The 19,161-nt window shown below is 40.5% G+C and overlaps 1 protein-coding gene across 2 annotated transcripts in view; it reads right to left on the bottom strand.

Moving 5' to 3' along the window:
- Nucleotides 1-19,161, bottom strand: part of JMJD1C (jumonji domain containing 1C) — a 188,453-nt gene that overhangs the window by 18,767 nt on the left and 150,525 nt on the right. For both annotated transcript variants that reach the window (XM_027840562.1, XM_027840563.1), the window contains 10 exons: nt 16,938-17,152; nt 15,866-16,018; nt 12,663-12,752; nt 11,494-11,621; nt 11,076-11,289; nt 10,323-10,537; nt 9,597-9,947; nt 1,762-1,930; nt 1,057-1,147; nt 402-532 (listed from right to left, as the gene is read on the bottom strand). In XM_027840562.1, coding sequence (XP_027696363.1) covers nt 402-532; nt 1,057-1,147; nt 1,762-1,930; nt 9,597-9,947; nt 10,323-10,537; nt 11,076-11,289; nt 11,494-11,621; nt 12,663-12,752; nt 15,866-16,018; nt 16,938-17,152 — 1,757 coding nt within the window. The remainder of the gene's footprint in view (nt 1-401; nt 533-1,056; nt 1,148-1,761; nt 1,931-9,596; nt 9,948-10,322; nt 10,538-11,075; nt 11,290-11,493; nt 11,622-12,662; nt 12,753-15,865; nt 16,019-16,937; nt 17,153-19,161) is intronic.

Here is a 19,161-nt window from a genome sequence, read left to right as displayed (position 1 = left end):
GGTTGAAATTTTCAAAGTTTGTGAACATTTGACAATTTTAAAAAGTTATTTTATTATAGTTTATTCTTTATTATTTTACTCCACACACTGGGCTTTTTCTCCATTATATTTGGTCATAGTATATTATTTATGACATTAAATCATTTCTCTTAATGGGTTATACAAGTAACAAATTCCTAAGTATGGAAAAAACTCACAAGTGAAGCACTTGTTTTCTAACTTTCATACTGAATTAATGAGGAATACAACAAAATGGGGGATATGCTAAGAAACGTTTGGAAAGGCCACAGAGTAACAAAGATATTTATAACATCGTAACATTAAAGGGAAACCATCAGAGGATTTAGCCACGTATCTGTGTAAAAGTTCCACTGCTATTTCTGGTAGTGAGGGCTACTCACCATATGCACTACACAATCTGGGTCCTAGGTCTGGACGAACAAAAAATCCTGGCAAATGGGAGGCCAAATTGAATTTTCCTTCAGGATTACAATATTCTGGTAATGGCAGGCTTCTAAACAGATCTTCATATCTGGAATAGTATAACACTTGGAGTTTTTTGGGGAATTTAAGTTGTTCAAAGTGCTTTCAATCTTAACTCTTCCAACTTCCACAACAAGCCCCAGGGGCAAAGAACTCCACCTCTTCCCCTAACTCTGATGGGGTCTGAGGGTAACACGCAAGTGAAGTGGTAAAGCCCAGAGGGAGCAGGAGAAGGGATCCAAGACAGCTTTCCTGGATGATCTCTGATTCAGACTCACATCAACTGGATTCTTAATCACCTTCTCCCCCAAATTACGGCAGTAGAAAAGCACAACAAGGGAGTGGAAGAAACAGGAAAATAAGGCCTGCTCCCGGGCGGGGGGCTTCAGGGATCAGGAGCTCTGCTGAGCTTCTCCTAAACCCAAGCCAAGGCCAACGTGGCAGAGCCTTTGCATTCCACAAGCTGCCTCTTTCCTAAATGCCTGATTAGCAGGGATGTATCTCCTCCACCTGGAAGTCAACCCCAATGTTACCACTAACCATCAAAAAAACAAGCTTCATTTCACATAATACCTTGCTGGCATCATGGTTTTGAAGTCTTCTCCTGAAGGGCAGTCTTTCAATTTTAAAACAACCGTTTCTCCACTTTTTATTTTTTGCCGTTCTGTAAAGAATACAGTGATCATCAAAAATAAACTGAATTGCCTTTTTCTTTTTCAACAATGTAGAAGGAAACAGAAAAGAGTGCTCATTCAAAAGTTTTATTCTGATTATTGCATGGTACTGTGCAGTTAAGAATTCACAAATGCTCGCTGAGTATTAGGATTCCTAATTTTCTATGATGCTACAACACAATGAATTATGCCTTTATGATTCCATAAAGTGTGAAATCCCAAATTCTCTTCAGGAGGATTTCTTTAAGCCTTTTATTACGAATAATTATGTTATACATTTTTAAAAGTGATTTTTACTCTCCAAAATATTTTGCTTCCACTACTTCATTTGACTAAAGAAATGGTTTTTAATATCACTTCAAAATGATAAATGAGAAACTGAGGCAGAAAGTACTTAAATGATTTGCTTAAGAGATGACATAGCTAAAAGGTGTAGTCAGGATTAGAACTCAGACCTAAGTCCTCATTTTGTAGACAACACTGTTTCAATCTATATGTCACAAAGCTTAACTGCCTTCTAGAAATATCACTAATGAACAATTTTTTACTTTTGAAGTTATATTTAAGAACAACAACAATAACAAAGAAGTGAGAAACCACATACTTGAAATGTCTTCAAAACCATCCCAGAACTCCTTAACGTTGGCATTTGAAATAATGCTGTCTTTGCAATTCAGGAGATCTGCCTGGTGGTCTCCAAAATCAAGACTAATTGACTCTGCTTTCCACAAGCTGATGTTCATTTTCTTGTGGACACCAGAAACCACCACAGGCTTGTTTAGGAAAAAAAAAAAAAAAAGTTTAGAACCAAGGAGAACTTAAGACATCAGCTGAAATACACAATTCATAACTAAATCTTACTCACAACTGCTCAGTACTTTTTGACCTGCATTTTCCAAGTGTATCTACCAAAGATACTCTAAAATTGAGAAAATAGCTCCTGTTTCTTACCTTTCTCCCCTTTCCTAAAAATGTTTATGTCTCACCTAAAAGTAAGGATATGGGTCTGCCCTAGTACCTAAGAAGAGCACTCAGTAAAGAGAAGGGACTTAATAAACATTCACTGCTTTCTTTATCTTTACATACAGGATAATGATTAAAACTTCTCACCTCCATAAATAACCACAAGAGTAAGGGTTTATTCTAACAACATAAAGGTTCTAAAAGCCAAATCTTGAATAATATGGAATATCCAACTTCAATCAGTTAGTTAAGCAACAAACATTCATTATGCACCAACGTGCCAGGGACTACGCTAACTAATGAAGATACAAACATAAAAATGAATCATTCCCCGGCCCTCAAAGAGCTTTTATTTTGTAGCTAGAGACAACTGTGTAAGGAAGTACATACAAAATAAACAGGAGGTATTGTGAAGAAGGGAAACAAGCAAGAGAAGCAGGTGGCAGGAAGTATCCTCTTGCTGAAAACCAACCACTGGACCAAAGTTCAGCTTTTTCCCACGTTGAGATTAGCCAAAATAATCCCCTCCACACCTTTCCCCTTCTCAATAAGACTATGAAGAGAGAGAGGGAGAGAACACTCACACAAAGACAGGACATCCTAACTTTTAGTTAAAGACTAAATCTACTTGAACATTCAGTTTCTGAAACTGGTTAACTGTGTTGCTAACAGATAAACAGTTTAGATATGACTGGGCCAGTAGGTGGCGCCATAGTGCACAGAGCTCTGGGCCTGGAATCAGAGAGACTCATCTTCCTGAGTTCAAATCTGGCTTCAGTTACTTAGTAGTTAGTTGTGTGACTCTGGGCAAGTCACCTAACCCTGTTTGTCTCATTTTCCTCATCTCTAAGATGAGCTGGAGAAGGAAATGGTAAACCACTCTACTATCTTTGCCAAGAAAACACCAACACAGGATCACAAAGAGTCAGATACGACTGAACAATAACAATTAGATGTGATTCTCTATAAGATATGAAATCTTTAGAGTTTATTGCTCATGAAAGATATCTCAAAACAAAAATTCCCTCATTTAACTATGCTACCACATAATAAGAGACTAAATCCTAGAAATGAATTAACTGAATTTTTTAAATTAATTTTTAGTTTTCAACATTTACTTCCACAAGATTTTGAGTTCCAAACTTTCTTCTCCCCATCTTATCCCTCCCTCCACCCCAAGATGGCGTGCATTATGAAGACCCCTTCCCCTAATGTGCCCTCCCTTCTATTTCCTCGCCCCTTCTCTTATCCCCTTTCCCTTCAATTTTCCTGTAGGGCAGGACAGATTTCTATATCTCACTGTCTAGATATTTTATTTCCCAGTTGCATGTGAAAACAATTTTTTGATATTTGTTTTTAAAACTTTGGGTTCCAAATTTTCTCCCTTCCTCCCTCCTCACCCACTCAGAAGGCAAGCAACTCAATACAGGTTAAACATGTGTAGTCATGCAAAACACTTCCACTGTAGTCCTGTTGTGAAAAACTAAGTATATTTCCCTTCATCCTATCCTGCCCCCCATTTATTCTATTCTCTCTTTTGACCCTATCCCTCCATACAAGTGTTTGCTTCCAATTATCCTTTCCCCCAAATCTGCCCTCCCCTCTATCATACCCCTGCTTTCTTGTCCCCTTCCCCTCCTATTTTCCTGTAGGATAACACAGATTTCCATACCCAATTGAGTGTTTATGTTATTCCCTCCTTAAGCCAAATCCAATGAGAATAAGATTCACTCATTCCCTCTCAACTGTCTCCATTTCCCCTCCACTATAAAAGCCTTTTCTTGTCTATTTTATGTGAGATAATTTACCCCATTCTACCTCTCCCTTTCACCTTCTCTCAGTATAATCCTCTCTCACCCTTTAATTTTATTCTTCAGATATCATCCCTTCATCTTCAACTCACCCTGTGCCCCCTATTTATCTATCTATATATACACACATATAATTTTTTGCCTCCAACTACCCTAATGCTGACAAAGGTCTCATGAGTTACAAATATCATCTTTCCGTGCAGGAATGTAAACAGTTTAACCTTAATAAGTCCCTTATGATTTCTCTTTCCTATTTACCTCTTCATGTTTCTCTTGAGTCTTATATTTGAAAGTCAAATTTTCTATTCAGCTCTGGTCTTTTCATCAAGAATGCTTGAAAGTCCTCTATTTGACTGAATGTCCATTTTTCCCCTGAAGGATTATATTCAGTTTTGCTGGGTAGGTGATTCTTGGTTGTAATCCTTTCTCTTTTGTCCTCTGGAATATCATATTTCAAGCCCTCTGATCCTTTAATGTAGAAGCTGCTAAATCTTGTGTCATCCTGATTGTGTTTCCCTAATACTTGAATTGTTTCTTTCTGGCTGCTTGCAATATTTTCTCCTTGAGCTGGGAACTCTGGAATTTGGCTACAATATTCCTAGGAATTTTCCTTTGGGGATCTCTTTCAGGAGGTGATCAGTGGATTCTTTCAATTTCTATTTTGCCCTCTGGTTCTAAAATATCAGGGCAGTTTTCCTTGATCATTCTTGAAAGATGATGTCTAGGCTCTTTTTTTGATCATGGCTTTCAGACAGTCCAATAATTTTTAAATTCTCTCTCCTGGATCTATTTTCCAGGTCAGTTGTTTTTCCAATGAGATATTTCACATTGTCTTCTATTTTTTCATTTTTTTGGTTTTGTTTTACAATATCTTGATTTCTCATAAAGTCACTAGCTTCCAATTGTTCCATTCTAATTTTTAAGAAATATTTTCTTATAGAGCACCAGCCCTGGAGTCAAGAGGACCTGAGTTCAAATCTGGCCTCAGACACATAACACTTACTAGCTGTGTGACCCTGGGCAAGAGACTTAATCCCACTGCCTAGCCAAAAAAAAAAGCATTTTCTTCAGTGAGCTTTTGGACTTCCTTTTCCATTTGGCCAATTCTGCTTTTTAGGGCATTCTTCTCCTCATCGGCTTTTTGGACCTCTTTTGCCATTTGGGTTAGGTTATTTTTTAAGGTGTTATTTTCTTCAGTATTTTTTTGGGTCTCCTTTAGCAAGCTGTTGACTTGTTTTTCATGATTTTCTTGCATCACTCTCATTTCTCTTCCCAGTTTTTCCTCTACTTCTCTTACTTGCCTCTCAAAATCCTTTTTTGAGCTCTTCCATGGCCTGGGACCAATTCATATTTTACTTGGAGGCTTTGCATGTAGGACCTTTGACTTTGTTGTCTTCTGGTTGTATGTTTTGATCTTCTTTGTCACCAATGAAAGATTCCATGGTTTGACTTTTTCTGTGCTGTTTGCTCATGATCCCAACCAATTACTTGAGTTTAAAACTCAATTTTTAAACTCTTTGTTAAGGTAGGAGTCTGCTTCCAGTGTGGAAAATGTACTGTCCCAAGCTTCAGGGGTTTTGTGTAGCTGTTTTCAGAGATACTTCTAGGGACTTGTACATTTTCATTTCTTCCAAGGTGCTATGATTAGGGGCGAGGTGTTTACTCCCTTACTGTCCTGTGCTCTGATCCATGAGTGACCACAAGCACTCTTTTCTGTCTTGGAACTGTGACGAGGATTCCCTCTCCACCGCCACCCACAAGCTCCACCATGCCAATGCTCTTCCTCGCCCCAGGTCCACCACCCAGAACTGCAACCCACATCCAAGCATGGGCCAAGCAAGAGAATCCTACCTCAGTGCCAGCAAAGAGATCCCTGCAATCCCCCTCTAATCAGTCACTCAATTCCCCCTCTGTCTGTGGACCGGGAAGCTCTGGAAGCAGTTGCTGTCCTGGGGCTGCGACCAAGCTTCTCTCTCACTGTGGTCACAGACTTTTCCTACTGACCTTCTAAGTTCTCTTTGGCATTTGTGGGTTCAGAAGTCTAGAAACTGTCACAGCTGCCTGTGATTCAGTTCTCTGAGGTCTGGTTTGCCTGCGTACCCACACTGAAATGCACTCCTCTCCCCGCCCGGCACAATATACCTTTCCAATCAACCATCCAGGTTGTCTTGGGCTGGAAATTTGTTTCACTCTGTCTTTTCGTGGGTTCTGTTGCTTTACAATTTGTTTAGAGCCATATTTTACAGGTATTTGGAGGGGTTTGGGGGAGAGTTCAAGCAAGTCACTGCTTTTACTCTGCCATCTTGGCTCCGCCCCCCCCAAATTCTCCTCTCAATGTCATTCCTAGGGCTAACATAACTTATCTACATAAAAATCAAGACAGACATTTTGTCACAAAGTGGTAATCAGGTCCAGCTACTGAATGACAACAATACAACAAGAGTTTATGAAACAGGTTATTTTCTTCTCTAACTCCCACCCAACTTCACTTCATTTCAGTTATTAAGGCCTGGGGGGAAAAAAGCAAGGTAATTAACTAGTCAGAACCATGTAAAATTTGTACTTAAAAGAGTTCTCAAAATAGTCCAACCAATGTTTTCCATGAAGTATTAAAAGGCTTGAACAATGCAATAATTTTAAAAAAGTTTATTGATTTAATTTTAAAAAATTAGTGAAAATTTGCTGTATGTAAAGTATCATGAGGCTAGGTAGTATGTGAGGTGACGTAAAACTGCTGGAGACATAACTGTTGCTGGAGTTCACTCATTCAGTTTCGTCTGACTCTTTTTGACCCCGTAGATCATAGCATGCTAGATCCTTCCATCCTCCACTATCTCTCGGAGTCCGTCCAAGTTCATTTTCATTGTTTCCATGATGCTATCTAACCATCTCATTCTCTGCCATCCCCTTTTCCTTTTGCCTTCAATCTTTCCTAACATCAGGTTCTTTTCCAACAAATTCCATTTTCTCATTACGTGGCCAAAGTAAGCTTCAGCATCTGACCTTCCAGTGAATAGCCTGAATTAATTTCTTTAGATGTTGACTGATTTGATCTCCTTGCTGTCCAAGAAACTCAAAAGTCTTCCCTGGCATCACAACTCCAAAGCATTGCTTCTGCAGTGCTTTGGATTTTCTTACAGTCCAACTTTCACAAGGTGATGTCTCTTGTTTTTTAGTATGCAGTCCAGATATGCCCTAGCTTTCCTTCCAGGAGCAAGTGTCTTTTACTTTCATGGCTGCAGTTACCATCTGTAGTGATCTTTGAGCCCAAGAATTAAAAGTCTGATGCTGCTTCCATCTCTTCACCCTCTATTTGTCAGGAAGTAGTAGGACCAGTTGCCATCTTAGTTTTTCCTTATAAACTTCAAGTCAGCTTTTACACTCTCCTCTTTCACCCACATTACGGGGCTTCTTAATTTCCTCTTCGCTTTCTGCCACCAGAGAGGTACTGTCTGCATACCTGAGAGCGCTGACATTTCTCCTAGCAACCTTAATTCCAGCTTTTGATTTATTCAGCCTGGCATTTTACACGATGTACAGTGCATGTAAGTTAAGTAAATAAGGCGACAACATACCGTCTTGTCATACTCCTTTTCCAATCTTGAACCAACGGTTTAAGTTCATTTGTTTGGGTCTAACTCGCTTTTTGAACCACATTACAGGCTGCTCAGGAGACAGGTAAGATGACCTGGCACTTCCACATCTCTGAGGACTTGTCACATTTTGTGATCCACACAGTCAAAGGCTTTACTGTAGTGAACGAAGCAGAAGGAGATGGCTTTCTGGAACTCTCTTGCTTTCCCTGTAATCCGGCAAATGTTGGTAATTTGGTCTTTAGTTCCTCTGCCTCTTCAAAAACCAGTCCACTCTTCTGGCAATTCTCGGTACGCATATTGCTGAAGCCTAGCCTGCAGAGTCTTAAGCAGAACCTTGCTGGCATGTGGAATGAATGCGGTTGCTCGGTAACACGAACATACCTTGGCATTGCCCTTTTTAGGACTAGGATGTAAAGTGATCTTTTTCTGTGGCTACTATCGAAGTTTCCAAATTTGCCAGCATATTGAAGTGCAGTACTTTAATAGTATCATCTTTCAGGATTTTAAACAGCTCAGTGCAAATTCTGTCACCTCTCCCAACCTTCCTGTCAGCAATGCTTCCTAAGGCCCACTTGACTTCATTCTCCAGGATACCCGGCTCTCGATCAGTAACCACATCATCGTGGTTCTTGGTGATGTTAAGATTTTTCCTGTGTAGTTCTCCTGTGTGTTCCTGCCACCTCTTCTACTTCTGGTAAGTGCCTAACAGTTTATCATGCCCGTTTCTGAAATGTTCCCCCCACTGTTTCTAATTTTCTTGAAGACATCTGTCTTTCCCATTCTATTGTTTTCTTCTATTTCTTTGCATTGCTCATTTAAGAAAACCTTTTTATCTTTCCTTGATAAAGTTGGAGGTGCAAATTTTAGGGTGTTAGGGTAGAGTTGGAGGCACATTTAGGGTCATCTCTGTTATCATTTTATTACTGGCCATGGGTTTTCTTGGCAAAGATACTGGAGTGGTTTGCCATTTCCTTCTCTAGTGGATTACCTCTTGTCAAAACTCTTCACTATGACCTTCCCTGCACCGCATAGCTCATAGTTTCATTGAGCTAGACAAGCCTCTCTGCCATCATCCAGGGGCATGGGAAGGAGCGGAGATATGAGAGCTGACCTTAAAGAACAATTTACAATCTAGTAGGGGAAATAAGGAGACATGGACACAAACAACAATAACATAAGACATTGGTGGGAATATCACGAGAGATACAAAGCACCATAAAAGTGCAGAGAATGGAGAGATGATTTCTGGAAGAGCTGGTGTACAAGCTGGTCACTGGCATGCTATGTATGGCGTTAATATGCAGAATTCTGGAAGAAGGCATCAGAGACAGGGCAACCAATGAAAAAATATTCGGGCAGAGAAAAAAGTGCAGTGGGTATCCAAGAATGTTAAGTGTCTTATGGTCAAACATACACGAAGGTGGGTAGTGCCTTGAAAGGGGGGCTAGACCTTCAGAATAAGGAGTTTACGCCAGGTCCTGTAGGCAATGGGGGAAGTCACAACCAGTTTCTGACCGAGGGAGGGAACGGTCAAAACTGCTGCATTTAAAATAAGAATGCTGTAACAGCTGGGCAGAAAATGAACTGGAGGAGTCAGACACAGGAGGTGTGGAGCTGGATTATAAGAAAACATCTGGCTTAGGGAACAAGGAGAATCATAGATCGAGAGCTGGAAGTGGGCTGAGGCTACTTTACCAACAAGAGCATGCCAGAGGCGGATGAACTGCTCAGTCATGAAGGTGCTAATGAGCAGAACCCTCATTCTCTGAGCCCAGGTCACGTCCTCTTTCTACTTTATCATGTTGCCTCAGATGCTACAACTATACAAAATCTATTCACTGACTGGTCAAAACTTATTCTGTTACTGAAATCATATAAATCAATGTTCTGACCCTAATTCACATAAATCTGGTCACAGGTAACTAACCAGAAAGTGTAACTGTCTTCTAACACTTTCTGACTGATAGATGTAAGTTGATGAGTCAAGGCTGCCTGACACCCGGATACAGGCCAACATGCCTTCACAAAGCAGTTTTTGGGCAAGTATTTGCCTTGCTAAAAACACTTACCTGTCCTTGTTTCCAGCACTGTTTGAAAAGCTTCCAATTATCAAGATTCTTGTGATCTTGAAGCCACAAGACGTGTTTCTCACACATCCACGAGTGTGGCACACCCTCTGATAGTTGATCACTCTCGTCCATAGCAGCTGGCTGGCCATCTTCGGGATCTCGATCTCGGTCTCCTCCTCCTACTCCTCCTTTTCCTCTTCCTTCTATTACTTTTATGATTTCTACTTCTTCATCGTCGTCGTCTTCTTCTTCTTCTATCTTGGAGGCTTTATGTGGTGGAATCTTGTTTTCAACAACCGAAGCAATGATGTCATCAAGAATGTTTGGCACAGTCCTTTCACTTTGGCCACTCTGTAGATTAAAAAATAAAAACAAAATACAATGTACATCAAAGCATTTTCTTTAAAATGTTATTCTTGAAAGAAGAAAAGATATTTTAAAATATATTTAGAACAATTAGTGCTCAATGGCAATTAGATAATTATAAGCAGTCTCTAACTGCATCCTTTTTTGGGCACATAATTAAAAAGGAACTTCTGATACTTCACTAACTGGAAGGTTCTACAAAATGCAGTTTTAAGTGTTCTCAAGTTAAAACAAGATGTGATGCACAACACAAAATAGGAATGGCCTTTACAGAAACGCTGTGAGTGTAGTTCAGCTGGCAAAACTCAATTCAATTCTGAAGGCCTTGAAAAATGCTAAGTCATCTAGCAACCAACTCACTGGGGCTCCTGTAGAATATACCGGCGCAAAGGCAATGCCTGCATCCGTAGAGCCGACACGCAGCTTGCCTGCCGTTGTAGTCAGCAAGTCCCGTAAGGTGGACCCTTGTTCATTGTTCTGGGACACAGCAGGGGGAGTTTTGCAGTCTGGAGAATCAGGAATATCTTGATCACTTTCTTCTTTTATATGTTTTCCAAGGGGACATTCCGTGTTTTCTGAAATCCAAATATTTTGCAAGCTTTTTAATATAATTACAACATCATGTGCAAGTATCACTAAAACTGGTGCCCCTCATTTCATGGTGGGGGTAATGTGGTGTTAGCACTAGGGTTTTTATTCCCCTGAAAATACCCCAGAAGGGATGCCAACAGTCTGAACATGAAAAGACTGGCCAACATCTCAGACTCAGTTTGAGTTTGTGATCAAAGGGGCTACCACTAAATGGCTGTGATGTGTGTGTGTGTGTGTGTGTGTGTGTGTGTGTGTGTGTGTGTGTGTGAGTGTGGGAGGGGGAGGTCACAGATGTGATCCACTGGTAGTCCTTCAGGCACACGCAATTACAAATGAGTCTTGAACCACTATTAATGCCACCAGAGGAAAGCATCTATAACCTAAGTGAGTAGGAAATATTGAGTAGGAAATATATTGACATTCAAAACATCATGTTAACAAAAGACAAATGTATATTACTCTAGAAAATGAATGTTAAATGCCCTACCCTCCTTCACACACAATATAATTAAGTGTAATTACCTTTCTTTTCTTCTCTGGCTTTTTGTTCAGCAAGATCTGCTAGCCAGTGTAGCGGGGACTGGGATTCCGGAGGAGTTAACTTGCTGTCTGTGCTTACATCACTCCTGGGGCTGGTATTACCATTAGTCTCAGACTTTTGAGGGGAATTCTGCTGCTGAGACTCAGGCATGCACAGAGAAACTGTGTTATTGTCATCATGAACATTTTGCAAAACCTATAGGGCAGAATAATTAATTTTAAAAATATATCATCTCAAATTCTATAAACAAGTTAAACATTAGTGGCTACATTTTCTTACCTAATAATTTAGAAAAATGCCTCACAAATCAACAAAGCACTGTCATAAATATGGGATTGAAACTATGAGAGCTGATTCATCTAAATAACGAATTTTAATAATTAAAGACATTTGGCTCACCTGAGGCACTCCATTCATTGCCGCAATTGTCTCAACTTGTACATTTTGCTTGTCAGTACAAACGCAATCAGACCGAATATCGAATTTTTCTCTAAGATTGTGCATCGCATCGAGAAGATCTGTCAAAACTTCAAAACAAAGCAGTCACAAAAGAAAAGAATTATTACCTATTCTTAGGACTTTAAGAGCTACTCTAAAAACTACTCTTTACATTTAGATCTGGGCCCCTTTGTCTTTTTGCATTAGGTCTCTCCTGCTGCGCAATGGGAGAGGGGAAAGACATCGCAAATGGTAACACGGTCTTAATGCACTCTCTCCAGCCTTGACAGTGTCCTCTCCCAGATGCCTCCCAAGTGGCTTTTCCTTCTGTCCCTGTTACAACACTTTACTCTGCACTCCATGTTCAGAACTTGGCTGATGTCTTTGCCTCTTCCTTTTTCCTGACTTCTCAAGTCTGAAGCACCACCCTCCTCACCCTCCCACCTCAGCCCTCCCATCCTCCACCCCCCCCGCCCCCGGCCCCGGGGTCCCCAGAGCTCTACAATGGTCTTCATGCTTTGCTTTTGTCTCTCTAACCTAGCCCAGATACTCCTTTCAAACACATTTTCCTTTTCCACCAACATCTGCTCTTATCACCCAGTCCTGTTTTCTCTAAGTCCAAACTCCTGTAACTTGCACTTAAGTCTGATGCCTTCTGAGTTCCTCAGCAGTCTACACCATGTTCTCTTTGCTCCAGGTAAACTGGATTTCTCAGCACCCTGATGCTTTTCTGGCCAGCCCCTTGCCTAGTCTTTCTTTCTAAAGCTCAGCTCCAGATCTACCTTAAGGAATAATAAATGGCTATGACCTGGATCAAAGGAAGCTTTCTGTGATCCTTCTAGTTGGAAGTGAATACCCACTCCCTGAACCTCACAAAACCCTTATTTTCATCTTTCTTAGGCACTGACTATATGTCAGGATTACTTACACCTGAGTCTTATCTTTCTGACAGACTTTAACTGTACCTTATCTAAACCTGTTATCTCCACTGGTCCTTTGCACATAGTAGGCACTTAATAAATATTTACTACATTGAACTCTCCATTCTATTCTGCCACTAAATACAGGGTAATTAACATGTGACTAAAAGAGCTGATTACAGTTTTAACCAGTGGATATTTTTTCCTTACCAGAGCCTGGTATGATCTGAGTCGGCATCAAGTGTTTGTGGTCATGAGGTTGTCCCTTGACACATTTCATCCAAGCATAGAGCTCTTTATCTAGAAGACAACATAATTTCTACTTTATTTTCAAACATGGCTATTTAATTACAGTTTATCTTGGGAAGCACATAAAAGGGATCCAAAATGTCCCCTAAACACGAATGCTAGGTTCTTGAATGTTTTAGATGCATTTCTCCTATGTCTGTGAGTTCCCAAAACATAGTGATGATAAAATATAAAGTGAGAGGCATACCTAAATGACAATGCTTATAACACCAAGGTAACATGTGTGCCTTCTACTTTCCTTATGCTGTCTCAGCATCTCCCTTTTGACATTCCCCTCATTTTCAGCATTTAATTTGGGGTCATGAATAAGTTCACGTACACTATTGTCATAGAATTTAGAGCTGAAAGGAAACTGAGAGAGAATCCAGTCCAACACTTTATTTTATAGATGAGAAGTTTGAGGCCTGGAGAGACACAGTGAGCAACCCAAAGTCACATGTAAGTAAAGGAGCCAGGACCCAAGCCTAGGCTCCACTGACTTCAGATCCATTGCTGTTTCCACTCACTGCTCCAATCATTCCTCCTCCCACTCCCCCAGGTGAGCAAAGGTCAGTGAAGTGGCTTTGGGGGGCTGTTACAAACATCAGTCGACAAAGTTAAACATTATTTCAAATGACCAGTGAAACTGATAAGGAAACAGCCACGGAGATGGCTATCACCTGTCCCGGTGGCTTGGTACCAACCTTTTCACCAAACCAGGTAATGTGCCAGGAGTTAGTCCAGCTAAGGTAAAGCATGGGGCCGATGTAGTACATCCATGGCACGAGCTGAGTCCAACAAAAAATTCTTCCAAAGATAAATTATTTTCCAGAGTTCTGAGTTAGTATGACTTTAATCAATATCACTTACTGAGATTTAAAGAAAATGACTTATTGCTGTCATCTAATTATTTTCCTAACTCCATCAAATCCCTATGGACAGTGTAAAATGTTGTAATTTTTGCGAAGACACATGCTAACTTTAAATATACCTCAAATTCTTATGACCTTATAATACTCAATGGCTCCTTAGCCAAATCGACATACTGACCTTTGACATACTGACCCTTCTTACTGGGGAGGCCCATGACACTGACAAATTTTATCAAAATAATCAAGTATCAATCATTATGAAAGTAAGAAGCCTATACGGTCAGGTGAGAAAAAGTGTACTCATAATATTATTAGGGCAACTGTCATTTTCTTTTAAGATTCTTTTTTTTTTTTAAACGATTTTGAGTTCCAAATTCTCCCCTCCATCTTGCCCCTCTCCCACCCACTGCAAACAATATATTAGCCATTATACAAATGAAGTCATGCAAAAAATATTTCCACGTTTTCAAAGGTGACCATCATAATAAGGAGTGGGATGAAACTCTCAGCGGCCAAAAACCTTTTCCCATGGCTGACGTGACTACCCTGCTAGCCTTTTGCGATTGCAATCACTTAACAAGGACATCAGAAAAAAGCTCTGGACAAACAACTGGACACTTTTGCCTTGGCATCAGAAGTCTAGCTTCCCATGAGGCTTCACTGAGTCCGTCTGCTTGCTGTCTGTAACAGCCCCTTCAGTCTGAACCCTTCCAAAGCCTGGGAGTAGCCACGTCACCTGGAGCAGCTGTTTCAATGACAGCTATGTTGTCTTGCACCCACCAAAACATACCAGCCAGAAAATGCGGAAATGTTTTCTTTCTTATTTTGGGTGAGGCAAATGGGGTTAAGTGACTCGCCCAGAGTCACACAGCTAGTGAGTGTCAAGTGTCTGAGGCTGGATTTGAACTTTGGTCCTCCTGACTCCAGGGCGGGTGCTCTATCCACTGTGGCCTCTAGCTGCCCCACAGATGTTGTCTTTAAAGGTGAACATGCCAATCACAAAGAACCGTTTCACCTCACTGGCATGAAAACAAGACTTGGATCTGGGATCTGAAGAGTCTGCCCACAGACCCCAGCTCTGTCACTGCGACCTTGGGGTAACTGCTTAACTTCTCTGAGCCTCAGTTTCCTCCTAGTAAAGTGAGACTGGAAATATATGGCCTGTGAGTGCCCTTCCAGCTCTAGATTTATGATCCTACTATCTTTTTCCAAAATACACAGCCCAAGATTTCAAGGTTCCTAATTCTAGGCCTTCCACGTTTCCTAGGTTAATCTTTTCCTATTTAAACATTAAGTTCTTATTAAATTTCCCTGCCTTATTTCAACATATGAATATTAACAGTTAAACTTCATTCTGAGTTTCTTTCACTATCTGAGGCACCTCCAAATATAACAACAGGCAAGATAATTCTAAATCACGATTTACTTTGGTGAGGTTAGCACTATACAACCCATTTCCTCAAAACTTCCTCCAGATTTCAAGGTTCATTTGAACATTCTACTAAAATTAAGAAAGTATGGAGCAGAGAGATTAATGACAGTAGTCATTATACTCTTTCTGGTAAACACTCCTCAACTTAGCTTTCATAAAGTACAGCTCATACTGAATTCTGACTAGACATGCCTTTAATTCTGTAATTAAACAGTACCAATAAGTCAGTCACTCAAAGGTTGCTATTTGCTAGAAAAAAGGCTCAGCCTATAATGAAGTCACACCAGAAATTATCTGGTACAAATCAGGTACAAAGATAGAATACTTTTTTTTTTTTAAAGCCACTAGCTCTTATTAAGGTTGTGTGGATAATAAGTTTCTGAAAAGGTGACAATCCTGCTTTCCTCAATGGAGAAAGATATTATAATTAAAGGCAGAAAAACAAGAGTTTGAAAATTGCTCTATGTCCATCTTCATATATGCAAGACTACATGTACTCATGATAAGAAAAACCTACTTGCCTTTCTCTGTCAGCAATTCTAAAACATATTAGAGTAAAATTGTGCATGACACTCTAGGTCAAGGGTTCTTAACTTGGTGGGGTCCATGGATAGATTTCAGGGACTCCATGAACTTGGAGGGGAAAAAAACATGACATCTTTACTTGAAAGTAACTGGTTTCTTTTGTAATTCTACATATTTTATTTTATTAATTTAAAAACATGAGTCTGAAGACCATCAGCCTCACCAGATTGATTGCCTGAGGGGTCTATGGCACAAAAAAAGTTAAGAATCCATACAAGTTCATGTTATAAACTGACCTCTTGAACGCTTCCTTTCCTTTGCTTTATAACAATCTAAGCAGACCACAAATCCACATTTTTGGCAGACCCAATGAATATTAAACAATGTGGCTTCACATGCATCACACATCTCACGGACGCCTCTCACCGCTCTTTTCCAGGCAATTTTGGCTGAAATGCAGAATAAACAGAATGAAAGTATAGAAATCGAAAGGCAAACATCTGTGTGATATAATGCAGAACTGATGGATAAAGCTAATGAAGACCAATCACAAATTTCTACAAGTTATCAATTCTTTACAGGAATATTCATAATCATACATGAGGCAAAATATTTCATATCTTCCATTACATTCCATTACCTAATTATTTAGAACAATTATTTCTCTATCAGACAAATGTATGCACAATGTAATTCATACTGCTCACTTCAATCCAACAGTAAACATTTACTAAATGTCTACTATGTGCCAGGCACTGTGCTAAGTACTAGGCATACAAAAAGAGGCAAAAGGCAGTGCCTGCCTTCAATGAACTCACAAACAAACAAATATATACCAAGCAAGCTATAGACAGAAACAGCAATGATGTTAGAAGCATAATCCTGCAATTCTACATTGTAACCAAATAATATTATGACTTCATGAACTGTAAATCCAGCATACATTCAACCTCATAAGGAACCAACAGAGCACCCTGCTGTTCAGTCGTTGGAGTCGAATCTAACCCCATCTGGGGGAAGGAGTTTGCCATTTCCTCCTCCAGCTTATTTTACAGATGAGGAAACTGAGGCAGAGCATGACGTGACTTGCCCAGGGTCATCTGAGACCAGATGTGCACTGAGGAAGATGAGTCTGACTCCAGGCCCAGCGCTCTATGTGCTGCGCCAGCTCACTGCCCATAAAGCCTACTAGAAACATATAAATATAAGCTTATGAGGCAATGGCATTGCCCCAAGTGAAAAACGCGATGAGACAAGATTTACGGGCACATCCCTATAAAGAACAGAAAGCCAATGAGGAAGAGCAAATTCCTGGAAACTATAACAAACACAATTAACACAACTTTTAAATGTATCAAATATCCTTACCGTCTTTTTTCACCCAGGACAAAGCTGTTTTCTCTGATGTTACTAACTGGCAAAACTTATCGCCTATAATACCCAAGATGTATTTAGAAGTCTCCAAGTCTAGCTCGTCGTCATCGTAACGCTCATGGGTCCATAGACTCAGGGCTTCGTCATCATACTGGTCAGGAGATGAGAAGCCGTCTATTCTAACCACTCCGTTCTTACTGAATGACAATCTGAAACAAATCATAACAAAACGGTTAGGTTGAGGGAATAAGAAAAAACGTTTTTATGTAATTTAAAAGGGAAACAGAAGACTACAACTAATTTGGTTTATCTTTCATAGAAGTAAAAAAGTGGGGAAAAAACACAATGTAACCAGTATGTTCAGTTTACATGAATTGCGTGTTACAGAATCATTCACTTTGCAAGCGGGAAATGACCTCAAAATGTTTCTATATTATCAGAGCAAAATACAAATGCCACCAATTTTAGCCCATTACAAGAAATGCTTTTATTCTACACGGCACAGACCAAATCGCCCTTAAAATTGTCCTAAAGATAGAATGAAAACTATGCCAACTTGACAGTTTAGAAAAAGCTAATTGTTGGTGAAATGATGTTTAGAGCAAATGAACTAATTCAGGAATTCCAGAGTTGACATTCAGTTCCATTTAATAAGCACTTGTTAAATGCTTCCTATGTATAGGACACTGGAGATACAAAGAAAAAAGGAAAAGCAGTAGCTACTGGAAGCGTTCTGTTGACCCGAGGATGTAACATGCAGAGCCACAAGTCAACACGAGACAAAACTCAGAAGGAAAGAGCACTACCCAAAGGAAGTCTCAGGAAAGGCTTCTGCTTAGAGATGGCATCTAAGGTGAACCTCGAAGGAACCGAAGGAGGTCTGCATTCCAGATTGAGGAGGCTGTCTGGGCAAAGGTCCAGAAAAGGGAGATGGAATGCCAACCTTTTAAGAACACATGATGGACAGTAGCATGAAATAAGTCTAGAAAAGCAGCTGCAAGTCAGATTGCAATGTGTTTAAATGCTAAACACAGAAGTCTGCATCTTATCCCAGAAGCAAGAGGAAGCCACCATTTTGTGCAGAGAAATGCCACAGTCAGACCTGTGCTTTAGGAGTATCATTTAGATAGAGGAGAGATTGGAAGAAGGGAGCCCAAGTAGAATGCTTGAACATGGGTGGTGCCTATGTGAGCGAGAAGCGGATAAACGCAAGAGACGTTACGGAAGCAGAATTGACAAGACTTTGGCAAATGACTGGATAATGAGAGAAGGGGAGGAAGGCAGAGAGAGTAAAGATTCAAGACTTTCTTTGATGTTGGAAACTAGGGCGACTGAAAGGATGGTGGTGCCCTCAATGAAAAGAATGGGGGGAGACCACGAAATGACAAGCTCTATTTCAGATATTGTGAGTTTCAGGGGTCCAAGGGACACCCAGGTAATGTCCAACAAGTAGCTGGTGATACACAATTGGAGCTGAGGGGAGACCCGGGCGCTGGAAAGGCAGATTTGGCAGTTATCTGCTTAGGGATGACTGAATTCAAGGCAGCAATGAGGTCACAGACATGCTAATGGGTCCAGAAACAGAACCCTGAAGGCGCTCGCAGTGTATGGGCAAGACATGGAAGGCGATCTAGCAAGTTGCAGTGGCTTTTTTTCACCTCGAGAACAACATACAGCCTGCTGTGTTTAGCATTTAAAACCCTTCCCAATCTGACTTCAAGCTACTTTTTCCACAGTCACTTCACACTACTCTCCATCATCTGGTCAAACAGGTAAGTGGGAGACAATAACACGGAGCACAACCACAAAGGCTGCTGGAAGAAAAAGAGTACAGGATGTGGGAGAGAGTCCTTGGACCAGACTTAGAACCAGAAGGAATCTTCCAGTCTGTCGAGCCAAGAAAAAAAATCGGTGTTTTCTGCAGTGTCCCAAGAGTGAGTGCCTGGTGTGGGATTGGAATCCACGTCTTCCTGCCATCAGGGCCAGTCCTCTGCTTATGGGGAGGTCTTGTCTCTTTGGAGCAAGCAGTCTGAGCAGAGCGGTGGGGTCAGAAGTAAGGGAGTCGTAGAGAAGAGAGGACAGTAAAGGCAGATGTGTTTGTGGGCAGCAGAGAAGGCAGCAGTACATAAGAAGAGGATGAATGAAAACTGAGGATGATGACTGAAGGAAGAGATCCAGAAGGAGATAGTAAGTGACAGGCGCAAGTAGAGTGGATGGC

This window comes from Vombatus ursinus, unplaced genomic scaffold (genome assembly GCF_900497805.2).
Source record: "Vombatus ursinus unplaced genomic scaffold, bare-nosed wombat genome assembly UNPS02014847.1, whole genome shotgun sequence".
Lineage (NCBI taxonomy): Eukaryota > Metazoa > Chordata > Mammalia > Diprotodontia > Vombatidae > Vombatus > Vombatus ursinus.
Note: the sequence above shows the minus strand (reverse complement) of the source record. Positions and strands in the feature narration are given on the sequence as shown.